General features: G+C 40.9%; 1 protein-coding gene across 1 annotated transcript in view; it reads right to left on the reverse strand.

Moving 5' to 3' along the window:
• Positions 1-23,568, reverse strand: part of NAA16 (N-alpha-acetyltransferase 16, NatA auxiliary subunit) — a 65,647-nt gene that overhangs the window by 16,224 nt on the left and 25,855 nt on the right. The window contains exons 6-13 of the mRNA XM_075852290.1: positions 19,598-19,751; positions 13,728-13,847; positions 13,436-13,531; positions 9,927-10,033; positions 9,645-9,717; positions 9,057-9,226; positions 2,206-2,358; positions 104-232 (exon numbers count right to left, since the gene is read on the reverse strand). Of these exons, the coding sequence (XP_075708405.1) occupies positions 104-232; positions 2,206-2,358; positions 9,057-9,226; positions 9,645-9,717; positions 9,927-10,033; positions 13,436-13,531; positions 13,728-13,847; positions 19,598-19,751 (1,002 nt within the window). The remainder of the gene's footprint in view (positions 1-103; positions 233-2,205; positions 2,359-9,056; positions 9,227-9,644; positions 9,718-9,926; positions 10,034-13,435; positions 13,532-13,727; positions 13,848-19,597; positions 19,752-23,568) is intronic.

Raw genomic sequence — 23,568 nt, forward strand, 5'->3', positions numbered from 1 at the left:
TGGCCCCCGTCAGGTCCTGTTTATGCTGGATTAAAAGAATTTTACTGTATTACCAAAACTATGGAAAACTAGACATTTAGGCAAGCAGACATTTCAAACGTACCCTTCCAATTTCATGGCATTTCTTCAATGCTTCCCCATACTTTCCAAGTTGCTGGTAGGCAGTGGCACATTCAGTCTGGAACCACATACATTGCATCTCGTTCAAATTCTCCACGGCCGGTGTCCCTTCCTGAAAGAAGCAGGTCAAAGAAGAGTGTTCTATTAAAAGATCAGCTACTTCTCCCACACATATGTACAGGGTGGGCCATTTATATGGATACACCTAAATAAAATGGGAATGGTTGGTGATATTAACTTCCTGTTTGTGGCACATTAGTATATGGGAGGGGGAAACTTTTCAAGCTGGGTGTTGACCATGGCGGCCATTTTGAAGTCGGCCATTTTGTATCCAACTTTAGTTTTTTTCAATGGGAAGAGGGTCATGTGACACAAACTTATCGAGAATTTCACAAGAAAAACAATGGTGTGCTTGGTTTTAACGTTACTTTATTCTTTCATGAGTTATTTACAAGTTTCTGACCACTTATAAAATGTGTTCAAAGTGCTGCCCATTGTGTTGGATTGTCAATGCAACCCTCTTCTCCCACTCTTCACACACTGATAGCAACACCACAGAAGAAATGCTAGCACAGGCTTCCAGTATCCGTAGTTTCAGTTGCTGCACATCTCGTATCTTCACAGCATAGACAATTGCCTTCAGATGACCCCAAAGATAAAAGTCTAAGGGGGTCAGATCGGGAGACCTAGGGGGCCATTCAACTGGCCTACGACAACCAATCCACTTTCCAGGAAACTGTTCATCTAGGAATGCTCGGACCTGACACCCATAATGTGGTGGTGCACCATCTTGCTGGAAAAACTCAGGGAACGTGCCAGCTTCAGTGCATAAAGAGGGAAACACATCATCATGTAGCAATTTCAGATATCCCGTGGCCTTGAGGTTTCCATTGATGAAGAATGGCCCCACTATCTTTGTACCCCATATACCACACCATACCATCAATTTTTGTGTTCCAACAGTCTTGGAGGGATCTATCCAATGTAGGTTAGAGTCAGACCAATAGCGGTGGTTTTGTTTGTTAACTTCACCATTTACATAAAAGTTTGCCTCATCACTGAACAAAATGCTGTGAAGATACGAGATGTGCAGCAACTGAAACTACGGATACTGGAAGCCTGTGCTAGCATTTCTTCTGCGGTGTTGCTATCAGTGTGTGAAGAGTGGGAGAAGAGGGTTGCATTGACAATCCAACACAATGGGCAGCACGTTGAACACATTTTATAAGTGGTCAGAAACTTGTAAATAACTCATGAAAGAATAAAGTAACGTTAAAACCAAGCACACCATTGTTTTTCTTGTGAAATTCTTGATAAGTTTGATGTGTCACATGACCCTCTTCCCATTGAAAAAACTAAAGTTGGATACAAAATGGCCGACTTCAAAATGGCCACCATGGTCAACACCCAGCTTGAAAAGTTTCCCCCCTCCCATATACTAATGTGCCACAAACAGGAAGTTAATATCACCAACCATTCCCATTTTATTTAGGTGTATCCATATAAATGGCCCACCCTGTAGATAAATAGGGGACCGTGGTGTATATTTTATGTGACCACTTTCACTAACATCACAGAAATAGCTTTTTAACATTAAAGGGATTTTCCGGGTTCATGAAAAACAAAAAAAACAAAACACTGAAATTACATTCGTACTTGATAATAAACATGTTCCTACCCTAGCATTATAATTACTTTGCTGCCGCTATCTGCATCCGCATCGCGCATTGTTTGTTTACATCGTGAGGCTGCATCTCCACCAGACACCGATGTGAGGCGCTGTTCTGTAACAGGGTACAGCGGGGACCGCGCATGGGTGTTCCCTGCTGCTGAATTGACCGACCCCCGCGTGTCACGTCACTAGTGACGTCTTGTATACTGGTTGAGTGACCAACGGCTCCTTCACCATAGGATAGGTTACGGGATGCCACTAGAGCACGACCTAAAGATTACGTCACAGGTCAATTGACGCATGGCCGCATCTAGAAACGAGGGCACTATTCTAAAAGGTTAGTAAATTAAAAGTGTCTCTTGCATCCGAACTAAGCTCAATATCAGCAGGACCCCTTTAAGGTCAGAATATACCCTCGTGAACTTCGAGCACATCTCTTCTGCCTCCTGAATCAGATTGGCTCGCAGCATGTATTTTGCACATTTGGAGTTGATAAATCGGTCTGCAGTGTCCAAAGACTGAGCTTCATCCATCCACTTGGCAGCTTCTTTAGGGTTTCCTATATGCTGGGGATATTAAAGACAGATGACGGTAAATATTTTCCAAGTGTTCTCTAGATTTGCATTCGCTCTGCAATGTAAATATAGTCACAACAAGAATGTCAGAATTCGAGTCAATTTACATTTAACGACACCATAAGACACTGATTGTTTCCAATATCTTCTATAAGGTTCACTGACAGCATTTCAACCTGAAGAGGTTTCATGTAAATAGTATACAGCAAAGTTATAGGGATATGTAATATACTTTAGAGATTATATCAAAAAGTTTTCCAATATAAAAAAGTTGCACATTTTGGTGCACGCCATAGTTGCGCTAAAATGTGCAACATTTTTACCTTTATCGTCATATCCCAAAAGTGATGAGAAAAGGGACGGGTTTAGATGAAATGAGCGGGACCTACGCAGGAACGACAGGTTTATTATCATTTACACCGGAAACTGGAGTAAAGCCCCTGTTACACTGGCCGAGCTTGGCCGGTGCAGCGAGCGCCGATCAATGAGACATCGTTGATAGGCGCTCGTTTGCTCCGGTCACAAGGAGCTATGGTTTCCGGCATTCTCGTCCGGATCTGCGACGGTGGCCCCTATCGGAGCCTTCAAAGCAGCTGTGTATGAGGCGTAAGTCTGGACAATCCACTGTGAGCTCAACAACCAGTACTCCAGGATATGTATCTCAGGACAGGAGAGAAGTTTTATGATGTTGCCCTATGTTTAGAGTTCGAACTGCATGTTAGTTGTGGTTTTTCGGCAATTGCATTTTTTGTTAAAGATACAGTTCTTGGAAATGTTCCTTAAACTGCTGCTATGGAAGGCATATGGGCACACTGCGATTTTAAAAGCAAACTCCAAAAAATGTGTGTAACATATAAAGGTTGGGGTTTTCAAGATGCGGAACACCTGTGTGTAGTGTTAGCCTAAAGTTGATGAAAGATTACGAATGGAGTAAAGATTAAAGGGGTTGTCCCAAGTTGATAAATGGAGCTATAAAGCTCCCCCATGTAAAAATAAGAAGAATTCTAATTACCTGTCCGTCGTCCAGCGATGTCGTTTTCATGATATCGTTGATTGAAGTTGCGGTCGGTCCCTCTTTGTATCCTGCTCGTTGCCTAGGTTCCCGGCCACCGCTATTTACCTTTAGCGGTGGCCGCGCATGCGTAATGACATCCTCTGCGCCCTGAGCCGAGGATGTCATTTGCTCGTGAACGCGCATCTCGGCGCATCTCGGCGCATGCGCAGAAGATGCAGTGGAAGGCACCCGTCGCAAGGAGAAGTCTGCGCTCCGCTAAAGGTAAGTGTGTATGTGTTTGTGTGTGTGTGTGTGTGTCTGTGTATATATGGGTGTGTTTGTGTATATGTGTTTGTGTGTGTGTGTGTTTATGTGTGAGTGTATATATGGGTGTATTTGTGTGTTTGTGTATATTTTTGTGTATATGTGTGTGTGTGTATATATGGGTGTGTTTGTGTATATGTTTGTGTGTATATGTTTGTGTGCGTGTGTGTGTTTTTGTATGTGTGGGTTTGTGTTTGTGTATATATGGGTGTGTTTGTGTACATGTTTGTGTGTATATATGTATATGTTTGTGTGTATATGTGTGTGTTTGTGTGTATATATGGGTGTGTTTGTGCATATGTGTATAGGTTTGTGTGTATGTTTGTGTGTGTGTTTTTGTATACGTGTGTGTTTGTGTATATGTGTTTGTGTATATGTGTTTGTGTATATGTGTTTGTGTATATGTGTTTGTGTATATATGGGTGTGTTTGTGTATATATGGGCGTGTTTGTGTATATATGGGCGTGTTTGTGTATGTGTTTGTGTGTGTGTGTATATTTGGGTGTGTTTGTGTACATGTGTTTGTGTATATGTGTGTGTGTGTGTGTGTGTGTGTGTGTGTGTGTGTGTGTATATGTTTGTGTGTATGTTTGTGTGTGTGTGGGTTTGCGTTTGTGTATATATGGGTGTGTTTGTGTACATATGTTTGTGTGTATATGTGTATATGCTTGCGTGTATATGTGTGTGTTTGTGTATATATGGGTGTGTTTGTGCATATGTGTATATGTTTGTGTGTATGTTTGTGTGTGTGTGTTTTTGTATATGTGTGGGTTTGCGTTTGTGTATATATGGGTGTGTTTGTGTACATATGTTTGTGTGTATATGTGTATATGCTTGCGTGTATATGTGTGTGTTTGTGTATATATGGGTGTGTTTGTGCATATGTGTATAGGTTTGTGTGTATGTTTGTGTGTGTTTGTGTATATATGTGTGTGTTTGTGTATATATGGACGTGTTTGTGTATATATGGTTGTGTTTGTGTATATATGGGTGTGTTTGTGTATATGTTTGTGTGTGTGTGTGTGTTTGTGTATATTTGGGTGTGTTTGTGTACGTGTGTTTGTGTATATGTTTGTGTGTGTATATGTGTTTGTGTGTGTGTGTGTGTGTGTATGGGTGTGTTTGTGCATGTGTATATGTTTGTGTGTATATGTTTGTGTATTTTTGTATATGTATATTTGTGTGTTTGTGTACATGTGTTTGTGTATAGGTTTGTGTGTATATGTGTGTTTTTTGGAGTTTATGTGTGTGTGTTTGTGTATATATGGGTGTGTTTGTGCATGTGTATATGTTTGTGTGTTTTTGTATATGTTTGTGTATATATGGGTGTTTGTGTATATGTGTGTGTTTGTGTATATGTGTTTGTGTATGTGTTTGTGTATGTTTGTGTGTTTGTGTATATATGGGTGTTTGTGTACATGTGTTTGTGTGTATATGTGTGTGTGTTTGTGTATGTGTGTGTTTGTGTAATATATGGGTGTGTGTTTATATGTGTTTGTGTATATGTTTGTGTGTGGTTGTTTGTGTGTGTGTAGGTGAGTATAAGTATCGGTATTGTTAGGTTTGTGTGTATATGTGTGTTTTTGGAGTTTGTGTGTGTGTTTGTGTATATATGGGTGTGTTTGTGCATGTGTATATGTTTGTGTTTTTGTATATGTGTGTGTATGTGTATATGTGTTTGTGTATATGTGTTTGTGTATGTGTGTGTGTGTTTGTGTATGTTTGTGTGTTTGTGTATATATGGGTGTTTGTGTACATGTGTTTGTGTGTATATGTGTGTGTGTTTGTGTATATGTTTGTGTGTATGTGTGTGTTTGTGTAATATATGGGTGTGTGTTTATATGTGTTTGTGTATATGTTTGTGTGTGGTTGTTTGTGTGTGTGTAGGTGAGTATAAGTATCGGTATTGTTCACATTGATAACTTTTTTTTAATGTTGTTGCAGATTTTGATGTACCAATTGTACTACGTCTTCGATTCGTTGGACTACTGCGTAGATCTACGTTTTTTGAAAATTTTAATAAAATGGTTAACGAGGGTTTTGTTGGGGATTTCTTATTTCAATAAAAAAAAATTGTCTTTGTGTTTTTTTTTCAAACTTTATTAGTGCCTAGATAATGGCAGTTGGCTGATTGACAGTGTCCATTATAAAGGCGGTACTTAGTGTTAGCCGGTGCAGAGGCTAGCACTAACCACCCATTATTACCCCGGTACCCACCACCACCAGGGGTGCCGGGAAGAGCTTGGTACGATCCAGTACCCGACCATCTGTTGTGATGGTCGGGTACTGGGGCGGCCGTAGGCTGGTATTATGAGGCTGGGAAGGGCCAAAAACAGTGGACCTTCCCACCCTTGTAATGCTAGGCTGCTGCTGCTGTGTTGTATCGGGCTGGTTATAAAAATGGGGGGGACCCCCACGTCGTTTTTTTTTTAAATTTAACAATAGGCGTTGGGTCCCCCACATTTTTAATAACCTGCCATATACAAGGCCGCAGCAGCCTGGCATTACACGGGTGGGAGGGGCCACTGGTTTAGTACATTCCCAGGCTAATAACACTGTGTTGTTTGTGGCTGGTTATGATAAATTGGGTGGAACCCCATGTCTTTTTAATAAAAATAATAAATAAATAATAAAAAAAAATGACGTGGGGTCCCCCCCATTTTTATAACCAGCCCGATACAACACAGCAGCAGCAGCCTAGCATTACAAGGGTGGAAAGGTCCACTGTTTTTGGCCCTTCCCAGCCTCATAATACCAGCCTGCGGCCGCCCCAGAGCCCGACCATCACAACAGATGGTCGGGTACTGGATCGTACCCAGCTCTTCCCGGCACCCCTGGTGGTGGTGGGTACCGGGGTAATAATGGTGTTTAGTGTTAGCCTCTGCACCGGCTAACACTAAGCCTCCCCTTAGTAATGGACCTTGTCACTCAGACAGCGGCCATTACTAAAGTGATAGTAATAAAACTTGAAAATAAAACACAAAGATATAGATAAAATATTTTATTGAAATAAAGCACCCCCAACACAACCCTCATTAACCATTTTATTGATGAAAAAAAAAGCGTCCTCTAAGTAGTCCTCGAAACCGACGTAGTCCAAACACCAAACCTGTAAAAAATCAAAAATATAAAAAAAAAATGAAATAAAACATGTCGTAGGCTTAGTTTCACTTTCATGTGTCATACTGACTGTTATACCATGTATAGAAGCCTGCGGCAAAGTTGGCTTAGATACAGGGCGCCAGCAGACAGTATCATACATGGCCATACAGACATTTATACAAACATACATACATACATGCAAACATACATGCACATATACACATACAAACATGACAACATACATACATACAAGCAAACATACATACATGCAAACATACATACATGCAAACATACATACATACATACATACAAGCAAACATACATACATACAAGCAAACATACATACATACATGCAAACATACATACATGCAAACATACATACATGCAAACATACATACATGCAAACATACATACATACATACAAGCAAACATACATACAAGCAAACATACATACATACAAGCAAACATACATACAAGCAAGCATACATACATGCAAACATGCATACATACAAGCAAACATACATACATGCAAACATACATACATGCAAACATGCATACATACAAGCAAACATACATACATGCAAACATGCATACATACAAGCAAACATACATACAAGCAAGCATACATACAAGCAAGCATACATACAAGCAAGCATACATGCATACATACATGCAAACATACATACATGCAAACATGCATACATGCAAACATACATACATGCAAACATACATACATGCAAACATACATACATTCAAACATACATACATACATACATACATGCATACATACATGCAAACATACATACATGAAAACATACATACATGCAAACATACATGCACATATACACATACAAACATGACAACATACATACATACAAGAAAACATACATACAAGCAAACATACATACATGCAAACATACATAAATGCAAACATACATGCACATATACACATACATACAAACATGACAACATACATACAAGCAAACATACATACATACAAGCAAACATACAAGCAAACATACATACAAGCAAACATACATGCAAACATACATGCACATATACACACATGCACATATACACATACAAACATGATAACATACATACAAGAAAACATACATACAAGCAAACATACATACATGAAAACATAAATACATGCAAACATACATGCACATATACACATACAAACATGATAACATACATACAAGAAAACATACATACAAGCAAACATACATACATGAAAACATAAATACATGCAAACATACATGCACATATACACATACAAACATGATAACATACATACAAGAAAACATACATACAAGCAAACATACATACATGAAAACAAATACATGCAAACATACATGCACATATACACATACAAACATGACAACATACATAAAAGCAAACATACATACATACAAACATACATGCAAACATACATTCAAGCAAACATACATGCAAACATACATACATGCACATATTCACATACATGCACATATACACATACAAACATGTCAACATACATACAAAAATAAACTCACCTAAGACGTTCCCACGAAGAGCTGAACGGTCCCGTCACTTTTCTTCTCCCATTCACAATAACATAGCGGTGGGCGCAGATGACATAATCACATGGGCCTGATATGATTACGTCATCTGCGCCACAACGCATTGTTACTATGAATGCGAGCGGCGCCAAGAAGAAGGATGATGGCAAGTGACGGGACCGTTCAGAGCGCCGTTAGAACGTCTTAGGTGAGTTTATTTTTTTATATATATTTTTAGTTGTTCGCCGGGTGCTGATGCAGCACCGATGCGGCGGGTACAAACATTACATGTAGTGACAGGGTTGGGGGGGGAGAAGTTGTTTGCCGAAACGGGGTGAATGTAGTGTAGTGTATCTACACTACACTACACTACACTACACTACACTACACTACACGGTAAGTTCGTCTCAATCGGGCTTACCATGCCCGCTTGAGACGAACATTCTCCCGATGTTGCTAGAACTACAGTATCTAGCAACATCGGGAGCGCGCACACTGCAGAGCGGAGCGGCTTGATTGACATCGAGCCGCTCACGCCCCTTTTTAGAAAAGATAACCAGCACTTGCTGAGTTATCAAGTGTAAAAAAAAGGCACTTAGGAAATGAATTTTAATTTTTTTTTAACACCAAATGTTTTAAAATTCATTTCCTGCTTAGAATGTATAAAAAAAAAAATTTGACTCAACTTGGGACAACCCCTTTAAATTCATGCTTTATAGCTTTACCTTATAGATTTTAGCTTTCATATAGAAGAGTTCTATTAAAGTCGGAGTGCTGGCAATGGCAGAATTGATGTAGTCCAATGCCACAGACCAATGACCAAGTTTATTAAAGTGCTGTGCTAAGAAATAACGAACCCACAAATGGGTCGTGGGTGGTTCTCGCTCTTCGTTATCTGCAAGAATAAAAGAAAATAGTATGTGACATACACCTAATTCGAGACGTAGAAATCACGCTGTCTTTCATAAAGTCCAGTATAGACATTATAGAGAACAAAAACATGTTGGATTAGAATAAAATCAATGAAGGTAACAGGGAATTACAATTTAGAGGATTCAAAATAAACGGGAAACTGTAGTATTAGGGCTCCTTGACGTCTGCATTCCGGGTTCTGTTCTGCTCCATAGACAGAACGACGACAATACTGGAAGCCCGGGATCCTTGCATGACAGAAACCAATGGCGCCTCATGGAACCCATTAACATTAATGGGTTAGTTGGGACTTCGTCGTGGTGGTTTACGTCATTTTGCCGGACATAATTGCGCAGAATGCAGTAGTTGGGATCCAGTCGATATAACGTGAAGAAACTTACCGTCAGGGTTAAACAAGTCACATGTTTTCAATGAGTTTTCATACCCCATAACAAGCTCTTGTAAAATGAACACCTGGAAAACAAAATGTTATTTACATCTATTGTATGTATATATATATATATTGTGTTCTGCAATGCATGTTACAACATTTCCATACATTAAGTATTTGACTTGGTGAACGCCATATTGTCAGTAGAATGGCTTAGCGGTTTAGAATACAGTATTATAGTACGTTAACTAAAACCATACTCTCACTAATGTAGACAAAATCATTCATTTACCTTCTCTGCAGAGCTGTATAGCGATTTTAAGGTTGTAAACAATGGTGGGCAGCCTTTGCTAAAGTTAATCCGTAAGAACTTATCCACTCGTTCTCTAAACTTGCTGCCTAGAAAAAGGAAAGAGCAATTATAGTCCATGTGTCTATACGGAGTGTGTAAACTACGGTCAGATCAATACACAAGCGATGGTCTGATAATGATAGATACATGATAATGTTCTGCTGCGTCAGGTGAGGGAAGTGAGGCTGGCCCTATGGAAAGTGTAACACTGGGTATTCTGCTCACATGGCATTTATAGGGATATGAATAGAAGGGATAGAACAAAATAAAAAAGAAGTTATGAGCACCTTTGAAACCATTTATACATTGATAGAGAGTGTCTAAAATAACAAAAATAGAGCAACTTTGAAAATAATCATATTAAGAAATCATAAATAAATATATATACCATTTTGTACATACAACCAGTCCATATCCTTATGGTTACAGATTAGGCCTCATTCACACCTGTGTTGGAGACTCCGTTAGGGGCCTCTGTCGCAGATCTGTACAAGATTGCCGGAGATTACTGGAGACAATAGCGCAGCATTCTGCGCTATTGTCTCTGGTAAAATCACGGACAACCCGACAGAACCAATTAAAGTCAATAGGTTCCATTGGCCACCGACGGTATCCCTTTTGCAATGGAACCGATGCTTCCGTTATTCCCTTGTTCTGCTTCTCTAACGGAGAACAACGGAACACACCGACGCAGGTGTGAACATAGCCTTACAAACACTGTGTGTATCTGATCTTGCCATCTTGTTTTACTCCCGTCTCTGCCCTCTCTTCTAAACTAGACAGTAAAGGCTCATCCGGACGAGCGTGATTCTCGTCTGTGTGCTGTGCATTATTTCAATGTGGCCATTCAGACATGCGTGAGTTATCAGGCAGCATGTGTCCGTTGCGTGAAACTCGCTGCATGTCCTATATTGGTGCGTTTTCACAGCACATGGACGACATCTGCGTGCTGTTTGTGTTTCACGCATCAATTACATAGAAATGCAGAGAAAAAATAAATAAAAAAAGTGCATGCACAGACGTTAAAAACGCATGCCACATGCAAAGCACACTGAAATGTAGAAAAATTGCTGCATTTTTTACGCGCTCAAATCGGACACGCTCGTCTGAGTGCAAAAGAGACGGAACACCACAGAATCAGAATACACACAGAGTTGGTTTGTAAACAGTAACTATAGAGACACATAGGTCTGCATAGGAGCTGTAGACACAAAACAGAAGGATTTTCCAGATCCCTTGCCGCCGCAGCAATTTTTCATTTTTTCCTCCCCAGCTTACAAAAGCCATCATTTTTTTATTGTTCCATCAACATAGCTGTATGAGGGCTTGTTTTTTGCAAGACGAGTTTTTAACGGCGCCATTTATTGTTCCGTGTAATGAACCGAAAAAATTATTTGTGGGGTGGATTAGAAAAAGAACCCGAGATTGCTCCATTGTTTTTTGGGTTTCGTTTTTATGGCGTTCACCGTGCAGTAAAAATGACAAGTTAACTCTGTTCTGTGGGTTAATAAGATTACGGCGATATCAAATTTATATTTATTTTTTGAAAAACGTTTACAATTTTTTTTTTTTCAAAAAAATGTGTTTTGTGTCACCATATTCTGAGAGCCATAACTTTTTTATATTACCGCCTCTTTTAAAACCCTGTCTCTGGCAGTGCTTAATAGTGGCACAAAGATGGCAGACCTGCAGGGGGGGCCATGGTGTGACAAAGGCACACCTCTAACAGCTTAGATGCCATGGTCACTATTAACCGCAGCATCTAAGTGGGTAATCGGCCAGGATCAGTGTTTTCTCCTATCCCGGCAGTTAGAGAGGGGTGTCTGCTGTAAAACACAGCTAACACTCGTGGTGTATGGAATGGATTCAGCCTGTGAGTCTGCTCCATAGTCGTCGTCCCCCCTACTGACTATGACAAGTGTACATAAATGCCGGTAAGGGTTAAATTGATACTATTTGCAAACTTGCTTTGATTTTTTTTGTAGTATTGGTGAAAACAAAACGGTTACAAAAATTTAATTTTTAAAAGAAAACAAAAAGGAAGCTCCACTAAATGCCATCCACAAGATCTACCAAACCCTCAATTCTCATAGGTAGGTCATGCTGGTAATAATGTCCATGACTAGATTATTATTGTGTCTTGTGGTCCAACAGGTAGCCCAGTGACAGTTTGTGAGTGAAGAGATCCTGTTTGCGCTAGAAAAGTATATACCGTAATCGCAGTCATCTACACAATATACTGCATACACTTTATGTGCTAACTCTATTGAACAAAATTATAAGTGTATTTAACCCCTCGGCAACATGTGCCGTGCATTTATTGCGCTATCGCTATGTAGTTAGCGACAAGCGCCATAAATGTACATCACAGGGATGATGCGGGCTAAAAAGCTGATAACTTAGATCCTAGCTGTTTAACCCCTCAGATGCCATGGCGAAGAGTGACCGTGGCTTCTAAGTGGTTAAACTACATATGTCACCCCATCAGCGCTCCCACCGCACGCATGCGGGTTGCCGAATGTTTGCCAAGGCAGCTGGGTGCCTAAAGAAGGCCCCCAGCTGTGCCATGTACGTAAGTCAGAAGCAGTGCTTAATAGGCTGGCTGTCAATTTTACACTAACAGGCATAATACAGTGCAATGAATAAAAATGTTTTAAATATAAAATAAGTACACATAATTGATTTCACCGCGGCCATAATGACTTGGGCTGTAAAATGAACACGGTATTTTACCGCACGGTGAACTCTGGAAAAATAAAAATCTATGGCGAAATTGTGGTTTGTTTGTTTTTTGCTTTCAGGACATGATAATGACCTTTCTGGCACAAAAACAGTGCAAAACTAAAGTAAATCTTATCATAATATCCCGGTACTACCTCATTCATGACACCCAACAAGCAAACCTGAGGGGTGAAAAGCCGCGGGAACTGGAAGTGGTTGTGGAGAAATTCAACAATTGTTGACCAAAAGGGCAAGACCCTAGGGCATAGCCATATACAAAGAAGATACATGCCAACATCGGATTGGCATTTAAAACATGTATCAGATTTGGAGATACCAATTTTATTAAGTCGTACTGGGGTATAATAAATTCTGTGTAGGAATCTGGACTGGATTAAAAAATCCCTAGCACTCACTGCAGTGTCAAAGATGTAGAGTTCCACCTCCCGCCACTCCAGGAACATCACCACTCCACCCAGAAAAAGCTCTATCAAAGGGACTGGGTCCTGCATATCGTAGCAGAGTGTATATTTGTGTCAGTGGTTTAAGGAAGCTCCGGGGAGCCACGGAGGCCCTCCAATATATACAGCCATTTTATATTGAGTGGAAATCTAACCTAGCAGCTTCTACGTGGAAGACAAAAGACATGGTAGGGTTACTATGGCCAATGTATCTGAAGTACTTATTGGAAGGATAAATCCACGGCTGGCATTTCAGATCATTTTTACCTGTAATGAAGTTTAAGGTCAATCTTCTAGGTGAAACTGCTCTTGGATGCCACTCACAGAATTTATCATAAATCTCAAGTCGTTCTTCTGTGGTAGCTAGGATGAGAAGAAGTACAAGTTACATTGAGATATAAAGACTTTAGAAAAATTCTAAGCCACTGATGACCGCTTCTATATCAGTCTTAAAATATATCCACCAAGTGTCCATTTCTTAAAACAGCGCCAAAAGGAGATTTCTTTAAAGTAACAAATGATTTGCTTGGACCTCACATAATCGGTGGATTCCACTTACCAGGACGCAAAGCATTCTCTAGATCTTCATAGTATTTCCAGTTTTCAGGATTGCGGTTAATAAGTTCTCGAAATACTTCCGTAGCTTCTTTCAATCTTCCAAGCTTTAAGTAAGCTTCACCTTCAAACATAAAAACACACAGAAATTATTTTGGGCCTTAAGGACTAAGCAATCTTTTCAGAAACCAGAACTTTTAGATTTTGTGAGCAGAGGCTCTGTCACCAGATTTTGCAACCCCTATCTGCTATTGCAGCAGATCGGCGCTGCAATGTAGATAAGAGTAACGTTTTTATTTTTAAAAAACGAGCATTTTTGGCCAAGTTATGACCATTTTTGTATTTATGCAAACGAGGCTTGCAAAAGTCCAAGTGGGCGTGTTTAAAGTAAAAGTACAACTGGGCGTGTATTATGTGCGTACATCGGGGCGTTTTTACTACTTTTACTAGCTGGGCGTTCTGATGAGAAGTATCATCCACTTCTCTTCAGAACGCCCAGCTTCTGGCAGTGCAGACACACAGCGTGTTCTCGAGAGATCACGCTGTGACGTCACTGACAGGTCCTGCATCGTGTTGGACGAGCGAGGACACCGGCACCAGAGGCTACAGTTGATTCTGCAGCAGCATCAGCGTTTGCAGGTAAGAAGCTACATCGACTTACCTGCAAACGCCGATGCTGCTGCAGAATCAACTGTAGCCTCTGGTGCCGATGTGGCCGACACGGTGCAGGACCTGGGGCAGGAAGTGAGTGACGTCACAGCGTGATCTCTCGAGAACACGCGGTGTGTCTGCACTGCCAGAAGCTGGGCGTTGTGAAGAGAAGTGGATGATACTTCTCGTCAGAACGCCCAGCTAGTAAAAGTAGTAAAAACGCCCCGATGTACGCACATAATACACGCCCACTTGGACTTTTGCAAGCCTCATTTGCATAAATACAAAAATGGTCATAACTTGGCCAAAAATGCTTGTTTTTTAAAAATAAAAACGTTACTGTAATCTACATTGCAGCGCCTATCTGCTGCAATAGCAGATAGGGGCTGCAAAATCTGGTGACAGAGCCTCTTTAAAGTTTTTATTGACACCATTTTTTATTAAAAAAAAAAAACTGGAGGGGAATGAAAAAAAAAAAAAACAGCAATTCTGCCATTTTATTTTTTTTACGCTGCTTAATGTGCAGTATAAATAACATTATCATCAGTTTTGTGACGTCAAATTCCGAGAACCATAACTACGTTGTTTTTCCGTGGCTGCGACGTGTTCTGCCATTGTTTTTTGGAATTCCCTTGTGCAGTATAAATATCGTCAACTTTATTCTACAGGTCATTATGATTTCGGTGATAACTAACATGTATTTTTTTATTACATTTTTAATGCTTTACTACTGTTACACAAAATAATTTTAATTTTATTTTTTGTATTTTGGACATTTTTTTTTCAATGAAACTTTATTTCACATTTTTTTATCAGTCACATTACGGGACTTGAAGCTGAGATCTCTTGACCAATTTATAAAGCTTTGGAATACCACTGACAAACCTATTAGGTCCAGGCCTCGAAGCTTACACCTATGGCAGTCTAAACATCTCGACCTGGTGTACATTAGGTTGGGACATAACAGAAATCGTGCACACCATCGTTTAAAGCTGGGGTGCACAACCTGCAGCCCGGGTTCACAAGCCGCCCACAGTGCTGTTCCCTATGGCCCCCAACTATTGAGAACGAGACATGATTGTCTGAGTGACATCATTAGATAACACCTCTGTTCTCCCCGCACTGATCAAAGATATTAGTGTAGATCTCGGCAGATCCATATAAGCGCATAACGCAATACATCACTTTTACCCAGTGAAAGTCTTATTGTGGCCCTTGGTGCAATCTGGCAATGCGGCCACCAAAACGAGAAAAGTTTGTGCACCCCTGGTTTAGAGGTAATAGCTAGGTACAATTCTATTGGTTTCATTTAACCCATTAACGACCGATGTATAGCCTTTTTACAGCGGCCGTTCGGGGTAGTTCTTCTGAAGCACCGCCTTTTCACGGCGGCACTTCAGAAGAGCTTTTCCCGCATCGGGCTCTCCTGAAGCCCGTGCTGTTGAGAACAGCCTCGGGCTTCAGGGCAACGATCGGGGACCACTAGTAGTGGTCTCCGATCATGTTTAACCCCTCAGATGCGACGCTCAAGAACGAGCGCCGCATCTAAGTAATTTTGGAGGGAGAGGGCTCCCTCTCTCACCCCACTGGCATCCTGTGATGCAATCATGGGGTGTCAATGGTTTCTATGGCAGCCGGGGGCCTAACAAAGGCCCCCAGGTCTGCCTTTAGTGATTGCATGTTAGGCCATGCCAGAGGCATGGCCTAACAGATGCCTGTCAGATTTACACTGACAGGCAATAATACAATGCAATACGGGAGTATTGCAGTGTATTATAAAAGCGATCAAAAAAACGCACAATAAAGTCCCCTAGTGGGACTAAAAGAAAGTTAAAAAAGGTTTAATAAAGTCTGAAATAAATAAATAAAAAGTCCCAAGTTAAAAAAAAAAATTAGAAACCAACTTTTTTCCCCTTACAAAATACTTTATTATGAAAAAATGAAAATAATGACACATATTTGGTATCGCCGGGTCCGGAACGACCCAAAATATAAAACAATTAAATTATTTAACCCGCAGTGAACGCCGTAAAAAAATAAAATAAAAAAACAACACCAGAATTGCTATGTTATGTTCATCCTGCCTTCAAAAACATTGGAGAAAAAGTGATCAAATAGTCGCATGTACTCCAAAATTATATCAATAAAAACTACAAAAAAAAAAATACTAAAGTTATGGCTCTTGAAATATGGAGACACAAAAACAAATAATTTTGAAAAAAAAGTGTTTTTACTGTGTAAAAGTAACAAAAAACATAAAAAAACCTAACTAAATAGGTTATCGCCGCAATCGTACCGACCAACTGAATAAAGTTATTATGTTATTTATACCACACGGTAAATGGCGTAATTGAAGACGCAAAAAAGAATGGTAACATTTCCAGGTTTTTTTTTTACTCTACCACACCAAAAAAAGTAAATAAAAAGTTAATCAATACATTTTATGTACCCCAAAATGGTGCTATTAAAAAATACAACTTGTCCCGCAAAAAAAAAGTCCTTATACAGCTATGTCAACTTCAAAATAAGAAAATTTATAGCTCTTTGAATGAGACGATGGAAAAAACTTATAAAATTGCTTGGTCATTAAGGTTTAAAATACCTTCGGTATTAACTCCTTAACGACGAAGGATGGATATATCCGTCCTCAGCAGCTGCTAGTTCGCGCAGGAAGACGGATATATCCGTCCTGTGATGGCGCGGGTACTGCCACTGTACCCACGCGATCAGCAGCACCGCTGTTATACACAGCCAGGCTCCTGCTGCAACTGCCGGAATCGAAGCGCGCTCCGATTCCGGCAGTTTAACCCATTAAATGCCGCTGTCAATAGTGACAGCGGCATCTAATGTGTTTGACAGAGGGAGGGAGCTCCCTCTGTCACCCGATCGGCGGCCCCGCAAACAAATCGCGGGTCGCCGTCGGGTTTCCATGACAGCCGGGGGCCTAACAAAGACCCCCAGGTCTGTCTTCAGCAAATGCCTGTTAGGCGATGCCGGAGGCATGACCTAACAGGTTGCCTGTCAGTTTTACACTGACAGGCAATAATGCTTTGGTATACTAAGTATACCAAAGCATTATATATGCGATCAACAGATCCCATAGTGAAGTCCTCTGGTGGGACTTAAAAAAAATAAATGTCACATCAGTTAAATAAAGTTTGTGAAATAAAAAAATAAAAAATAAAAAAGACAAAATCAAATAAAACGACTTTTTTGGCCCAAAAAGTGGTTTTATTTAGTAAAAGTGTCAAAACAAATAACTCATATACATATATGGTATCCCCGCGATCGTAACGACTTGAACAATAAAATGGACACATTAATTAAACCGCCGGATGAACGGCGTCTAAAAAAAACGACGGCAAAATTCTCTTTTCTCCCATTCCCCCCATAAAAAATAAAATAAAAGTTAATCTATAAGTCCTATGTACCCCAAAATAGTACTAATGGAAAATACACATTGGCCCGCAAAAATCAAGCCCACATACGGCCACATTGACGGAGAAATAAAAAAATTACGCTTTTGGAATGCGGTGATGCGAAAACAAGGCTTTTTATTGTGCAAACGTAGGAAAACATATAAAACCTTTACATATTTGGTATCCCCGTAATCGTACCGACCCATAGAATAAAGTTAACATGTTATTTACGCTGCATAGTAAACGGCATAAAGTTATAACGTGAAAATTAATGCTGGAATAGCTGCTTATTTTCAATTCTCTCCTAAAATAAAGTTAATAAAAGTTAATCGATATATTGTAAGCATCTAAAAATGGTACAATTACAAAATACAACTCGTCCCGCAAAAAACAAGCCCTTATACGGCTATGTCGACGGAATAAAAAAAAAGTTACGACTCTTGGAATGCGACCGTGAAAAAACAAAAAATAATCCTTGGTCATTAACGTGCAAAATGGCCCGGTCATTAAGGGGTTAAGAGGTTAAAGGAAAAATAAACATGTAACAAAGTAAGAAAACTCATGTTGAGGCCTCATGCACACGACCGTATTTTTTCCCACCCGTAAATACTGGCGTAAATACGGGTCCGGTGTCACACGTATTCGACCCGTTTTGCACCAGTATTTACGAACCCGTGCCCGTAAATATGGGTCCGGTGTCACCCGTATTTACGGGCACGTTTTGGCGGCAAAATAGCACTGCACTAATCGGCAGCCCCTTCTCTCTATCAGTGCAGGATAGAGAGAAGGGACAGCCCTTTCTGTAATAAAAGTTAAAGAAATTCATACTTACCCGGCCGTTGTCTTGGTGACGCGTCCCTCTCTTCACATCCAGCCCGACATCCCTGGATGACGCGGCAGTCCATGTGACCGCTGCAGCCTGTGATTGACCTGTGATTGGCTGCAGCGGTCACATGGCCTGAAACGTCATCCAGGACGTCAGGCCGGATGTCGAGAGGGACGCGTCACCAAGGCAACGGGCGGGAGACCGGACTGGAGGAAGCAGGAAGTTCTCGGTAAGTATGAACGTCTTTTATTTTTATTTTTTACAGGTTTATACTGATCGGTAGTCACTGTCCAGGGTGCTGAAAGAGTTACTGCCGATCAGTTAACTCTTTCAGCTCCCTGGACAGTGACTATTTACTGACGTCGCTTAGCAACGCTGCTGTAATGACGGGTGCACACATGTAGCCACCCGTCATTACGAGAGCTCCATAGACTTCTATGGACTGTCCGTGCCGTTATTACGGCCTGAAATAGGACATGTTCTATCTTTTTCAACAGCACGGGCACCTTCCCGTAAGAAAACGGGAAGGCACCCGTCGCCAATAGAAGTCTATGAGCCAGTTATTACGGGTCGTAATTACGACCCGTAATAACGGGAGTTTTTACGGTCGTGTGCATGAGGCCTGACATAGATAAATCACCTGAGTGTAACGACTGAAGTGCAAGTACTGCATCTTTGTGGATAGATAGATAGATAGATAGATAGATAGATAGATGTATATATCTATATATATCCACACACACACACACACACACACACACACACACGTCTGCCTCTTGTCGCATTCTTGGATGAAAATGATGGCAAACGTTGCATTTGGGGCAATCACACAACATCAAACCATATGGACTAGACATAAAAGCCCTACTACAATGATGGCCCCTGACATTGTTTTGAAGACACTATTTTATCATGGTCTATGAAAAACCCCTTAAAACAGCCATACGCCCCAAACACAGGATATTCATTAATAAACACCTTTGATTTCTTCCACCTGAAGCTTGTCACAGATTTGTTTCTCATAAGCATCAATGTGATCCAAGGACTCTTGGAAAAGGTTTGCTTCTCTCATCACCTGGTTCTGGTAGAGGATTAATTCACTATATTCATAGTCTATTTTATTTGGTGGTACCTAAAAAAAAAAAAAAGACAATATCTGTTACAATAGGATCAGCAATAAATTGTATACTGATGCATATATAAAAATTTATAAATTGTGGTTTATGGCCCAGATTTACTAAGACTGGCGTTTTATACGCCAGCCTTAGACTGAAGCCCACTGGAGTAAGACACAACAAATTTATTAAGAGGTGCACACATCTTAATAAATTTGTTTTCAATTTTTGGGGTGCCGGAGCTCCACAAAGTGAAGTCTACCAAGCTATAAGCTAGCGTAAATTTGCACTGTAACTTACGCCAGTTTCTGGCTAAATTATAGTACATCTGTCAGACCGTGGGTGGCCACTCCCCTTCCCGCTAAGCCCAGCTCATCTTAAAAACTGTCATGGGCATGGTCAAAACCGCAAAAAGTTGCAAATTACTGCACAAATATGGTGTGCGCTATAAACTTGCTACTTTTTAATGCCATAAAACTGGTGCAAAGTCATTCTTAAGTAGCACTTTGTCTTCTTTTCTATAGTAATAGCCTATGCTTTGAAAATAGCACCTGGGCCCAATAATAAAATACAGGCCAACCATCCCAAACAAGTATTTGTGATCACGTGTATGAGAATATGTGTTGATTCTTATATGGAAAAGCTTCTTAACCGCTTCCCGACCGCCCACAGTAAATTCACGTCGGCACTTGCTGGGCTCTGTGCAGTGCCGACGTGAATTCACGGTGGATGTTAAAAGCGAGATCTGGGTGTCTCAGAATAGCGCTGACACCCGGATCTCGCTGCTGTCATCTGCCTCTGGTCCCAGAGACATGATCGGGACCTGATTTATTCAGGTCCCGAACATGTGATGGTCATGATAATCAATCATGACCATCGCAGGGAAAGTTTGTTGTATCAACAAACTTTCCGTCGTAACCTACACTGTCTCCCCTCTGCTGTTCTATCAGAGAGCAAACAGAGGAGAGACAGTGCCTCTAGTCCCGGAGACATGATCGGGACCTGATTGGTTCAGGTCCCGTTCATGTGATGGTCATGATAACCAATCATGGCCATTGCAGGGAAAGTTTGTTGTAGCAACAAACTTTCCCACGTAACTTACACTGTCTCCCCTCTGCTGTTCTATCAGAGAGCAAACAGAGGAGAGACAGTGCCTCTGCTCCTGTAAACATGATCGGGACCTGATAGGTTCAGGTCCTGGTCATGGTAACAAATCATGGCCATCGCAGGGAAAGTTTGTTGTAGCAACAAACTTTCCCTGTAACCTACACTGTCTCCCCTCTGCTGTTCCGTCAGAGAGCAAACAGAGGAGAGACAGTGCTTCTGCTCCTGGAGACATGATCTGGACCTGATTGGTTCAGGTCCTGGTCATGGTAACAAATCATGGCCATCGCAGGGAAAGTTTGTTGTAGCAACAAACTTTCCCTGTAACCTACACTGTCTCCCCTCTGCTGTTCCGACAGAGGAGAGACAGTGCCTCTGGTCCTGGAGACACGATCGGGACCTGATTGGTTCAGGTCCTGGTCATGGTAACAAATCATGGCCATCGCAGGGAAAGTTTGTTGCAGCAACAAACTTTCCCTGGGACCAACTATATATAAACACTGTCTCTCCCCTGCTGCTCTGTCAGAGAGCAAACTGAGGAGAGACAGTGTCAGATCTGTGAATATCAGAGTATAAGGGTATGTGCACACACACTAATTACGTCCGTAATTTACGGACGTATTTCGGCCGCAAGTTCCGGACCGAACTCAGTGCAGGGAGCTGGGCTCCTAGCATCATAGTTATGTACGACGCTAGGAGTCCCTGCATCGCTGCCGGACAACTGTCCCGTACTGTAATCATGTTTTCAGTACGTGACAGTTGTCCTGCAGCGAGGCAGGGACTCCTAGCATCGTACATAAGTATGATGCTTGGAGCCCGGCTCCCTGCACTGTGTTCGGTCCGGTACTTGCGGCCGAAATACGTCCGTAAATTACGGAAGTAATTAGTGTGTGTGCACATACCCTAAGACACAGTGAAAAAACACACCACATAACAATTTCCCCCAATCCCATTAATCTGCCTTGTTAGGTAGGATATAGGGTTAGGGTATAGTGCTAGGTTTTAGTATTAGGGTAGTTAGTAATAATAATTATTACGGTATAGTTGGTAATAATTTAGGGTGACGGTTAGGGTAGTATAAGTTATATACGTAATCAATTTGATAGGAAGTGCTGTGCCAGTCAATTAATTTGTTCTAATTAAATTAACGAACTTCATACCATTTACGTTTATATACCTTTACGTATAAAAATATAAACGTAATAAAATGGCCCGTCAATTTTATTCTGCAGAGGAGGCGTATGCCCTTTTATGCTCTGACAGTGAAGATAGTGTCTTGTCAGATGGCGAAGACTATTTTGAGGGTTTTGCTGTTAGCGAAAGTGACAGCTCTGAGTCTAGCAGTCATTCAGGTTCATCGCCAAAAAATACAAGGACCAGTACAGGACAGGTAGAGAGGGCTGTTGGAGAAACATCTCCAAATCAGGGCACGATGCCCAGTACAAGTGACATGCCTCATTTTAGCGAAGCGCATGCCAACCTACAAGAGAGTTTGCCACTAGATGTAGCATTTACTAGATGGGAGGCTTCAAATTCTGGTGCGCCATTCATCCCTGACTTTAATGCCACCCCAGGTACAAATGTGGAGGTGGAAGGTTTTGGTCCAATTAATTTTTTTTACTTATTTCTAACAAATGATTTGCTGGAACATATTGTTTTCCAAACTAATTTATATGCTTCCCAATTCATCTCTCAGAATCCCCGTTCATATTATGCCAGGCAAAATTCATGGAGGCCAACAGATATTGATGAAATGAAGAAATTTATAGGCCTCACATTTGCGATGGGGCTTGTTAAAAAACCGAGCATTCGATCTTACTGGTCCAGCCGTCCCGTTCTAACCACCCCTGCCTTTTCTGCCATTCTTCCTAGAGCCCATTATGAAATGCTCATGAGATTTTGGCATTTCAACGATAACAGTCAGTGCCTCCCTAGAAGTGCCACAGATTATGACCGACTCTACAAAATCAGGCCCATCATCAAAGCGTTGTCAGACACATTTTTATTAATTTACACCCCCACGCAAAACATTTCCATTGATGAGTCCCTAGTAAAATTCAAAGGGAGACTGCACTTCAAACAATTCATTCCATCTAAAAGAGCAAGGTTTGTAATAAAGCTCTATAAAATGTGCGAGAGTTCAACAGGGTATACATCAGCTTTTCGCATTTATGAGGGAAAAGATAGCCAACTAAACCCACCAGGATGCCCCCCCTATATAGGGACAAGTGGAAAAATTGTTTGGGAACTTATAACCCCATTTCTAGAAAAGGGCCATAACCTGTATGTGGACAACTACTACACAAGCATACCCCTTTTTAAAAGTTTGGTCGAACAGAACACAGGGGCTTGTGGGACCATTCGTAAAAACCGCCAGGAGTTTCCACAATCATTGGTGAATGAAAAGTACAAAAAGGGGCAATCAGGCGGTGTTCGCAGCGGAGAGCTGCTTGCCCTAAAATACAAAGACAAAAAGGATATTTTTATCCTCAGCTCGATCCACACTGATGCAACAATGGATGTTGTAGAACGAGGTTCTACTACCCAAAAGCCTGTGTCAATCATTGATTACAACAAATACATGGGGGGAGTAGACCTTGCTGATCAGGTTCTACAGCCATACCAGGTATCAAGAAAATCCTATACCTGGTACAAAAAATTAGTTATTTACCTATTTTAATCTGAGGTAAAACTTAATTTTACTTGAAAAAAACCGTAGATTTTCATTTC

Source organism: Rhinoderma darwinii, chromosome 2 (genome assembly GCF_050947455.1).
Source record: "Rhinoderma darwinii isolate aRhiDar2 chromosome 2, aRhiDar2.hap1, whole genome shotgun sequence".
Taxonomy (NCBI): Eukaryota; Metazoa; Chordata; class Amphibia; order Anura; family Rhinodermatidae; genus Rhinoderma; species Rhinoderma darwinii.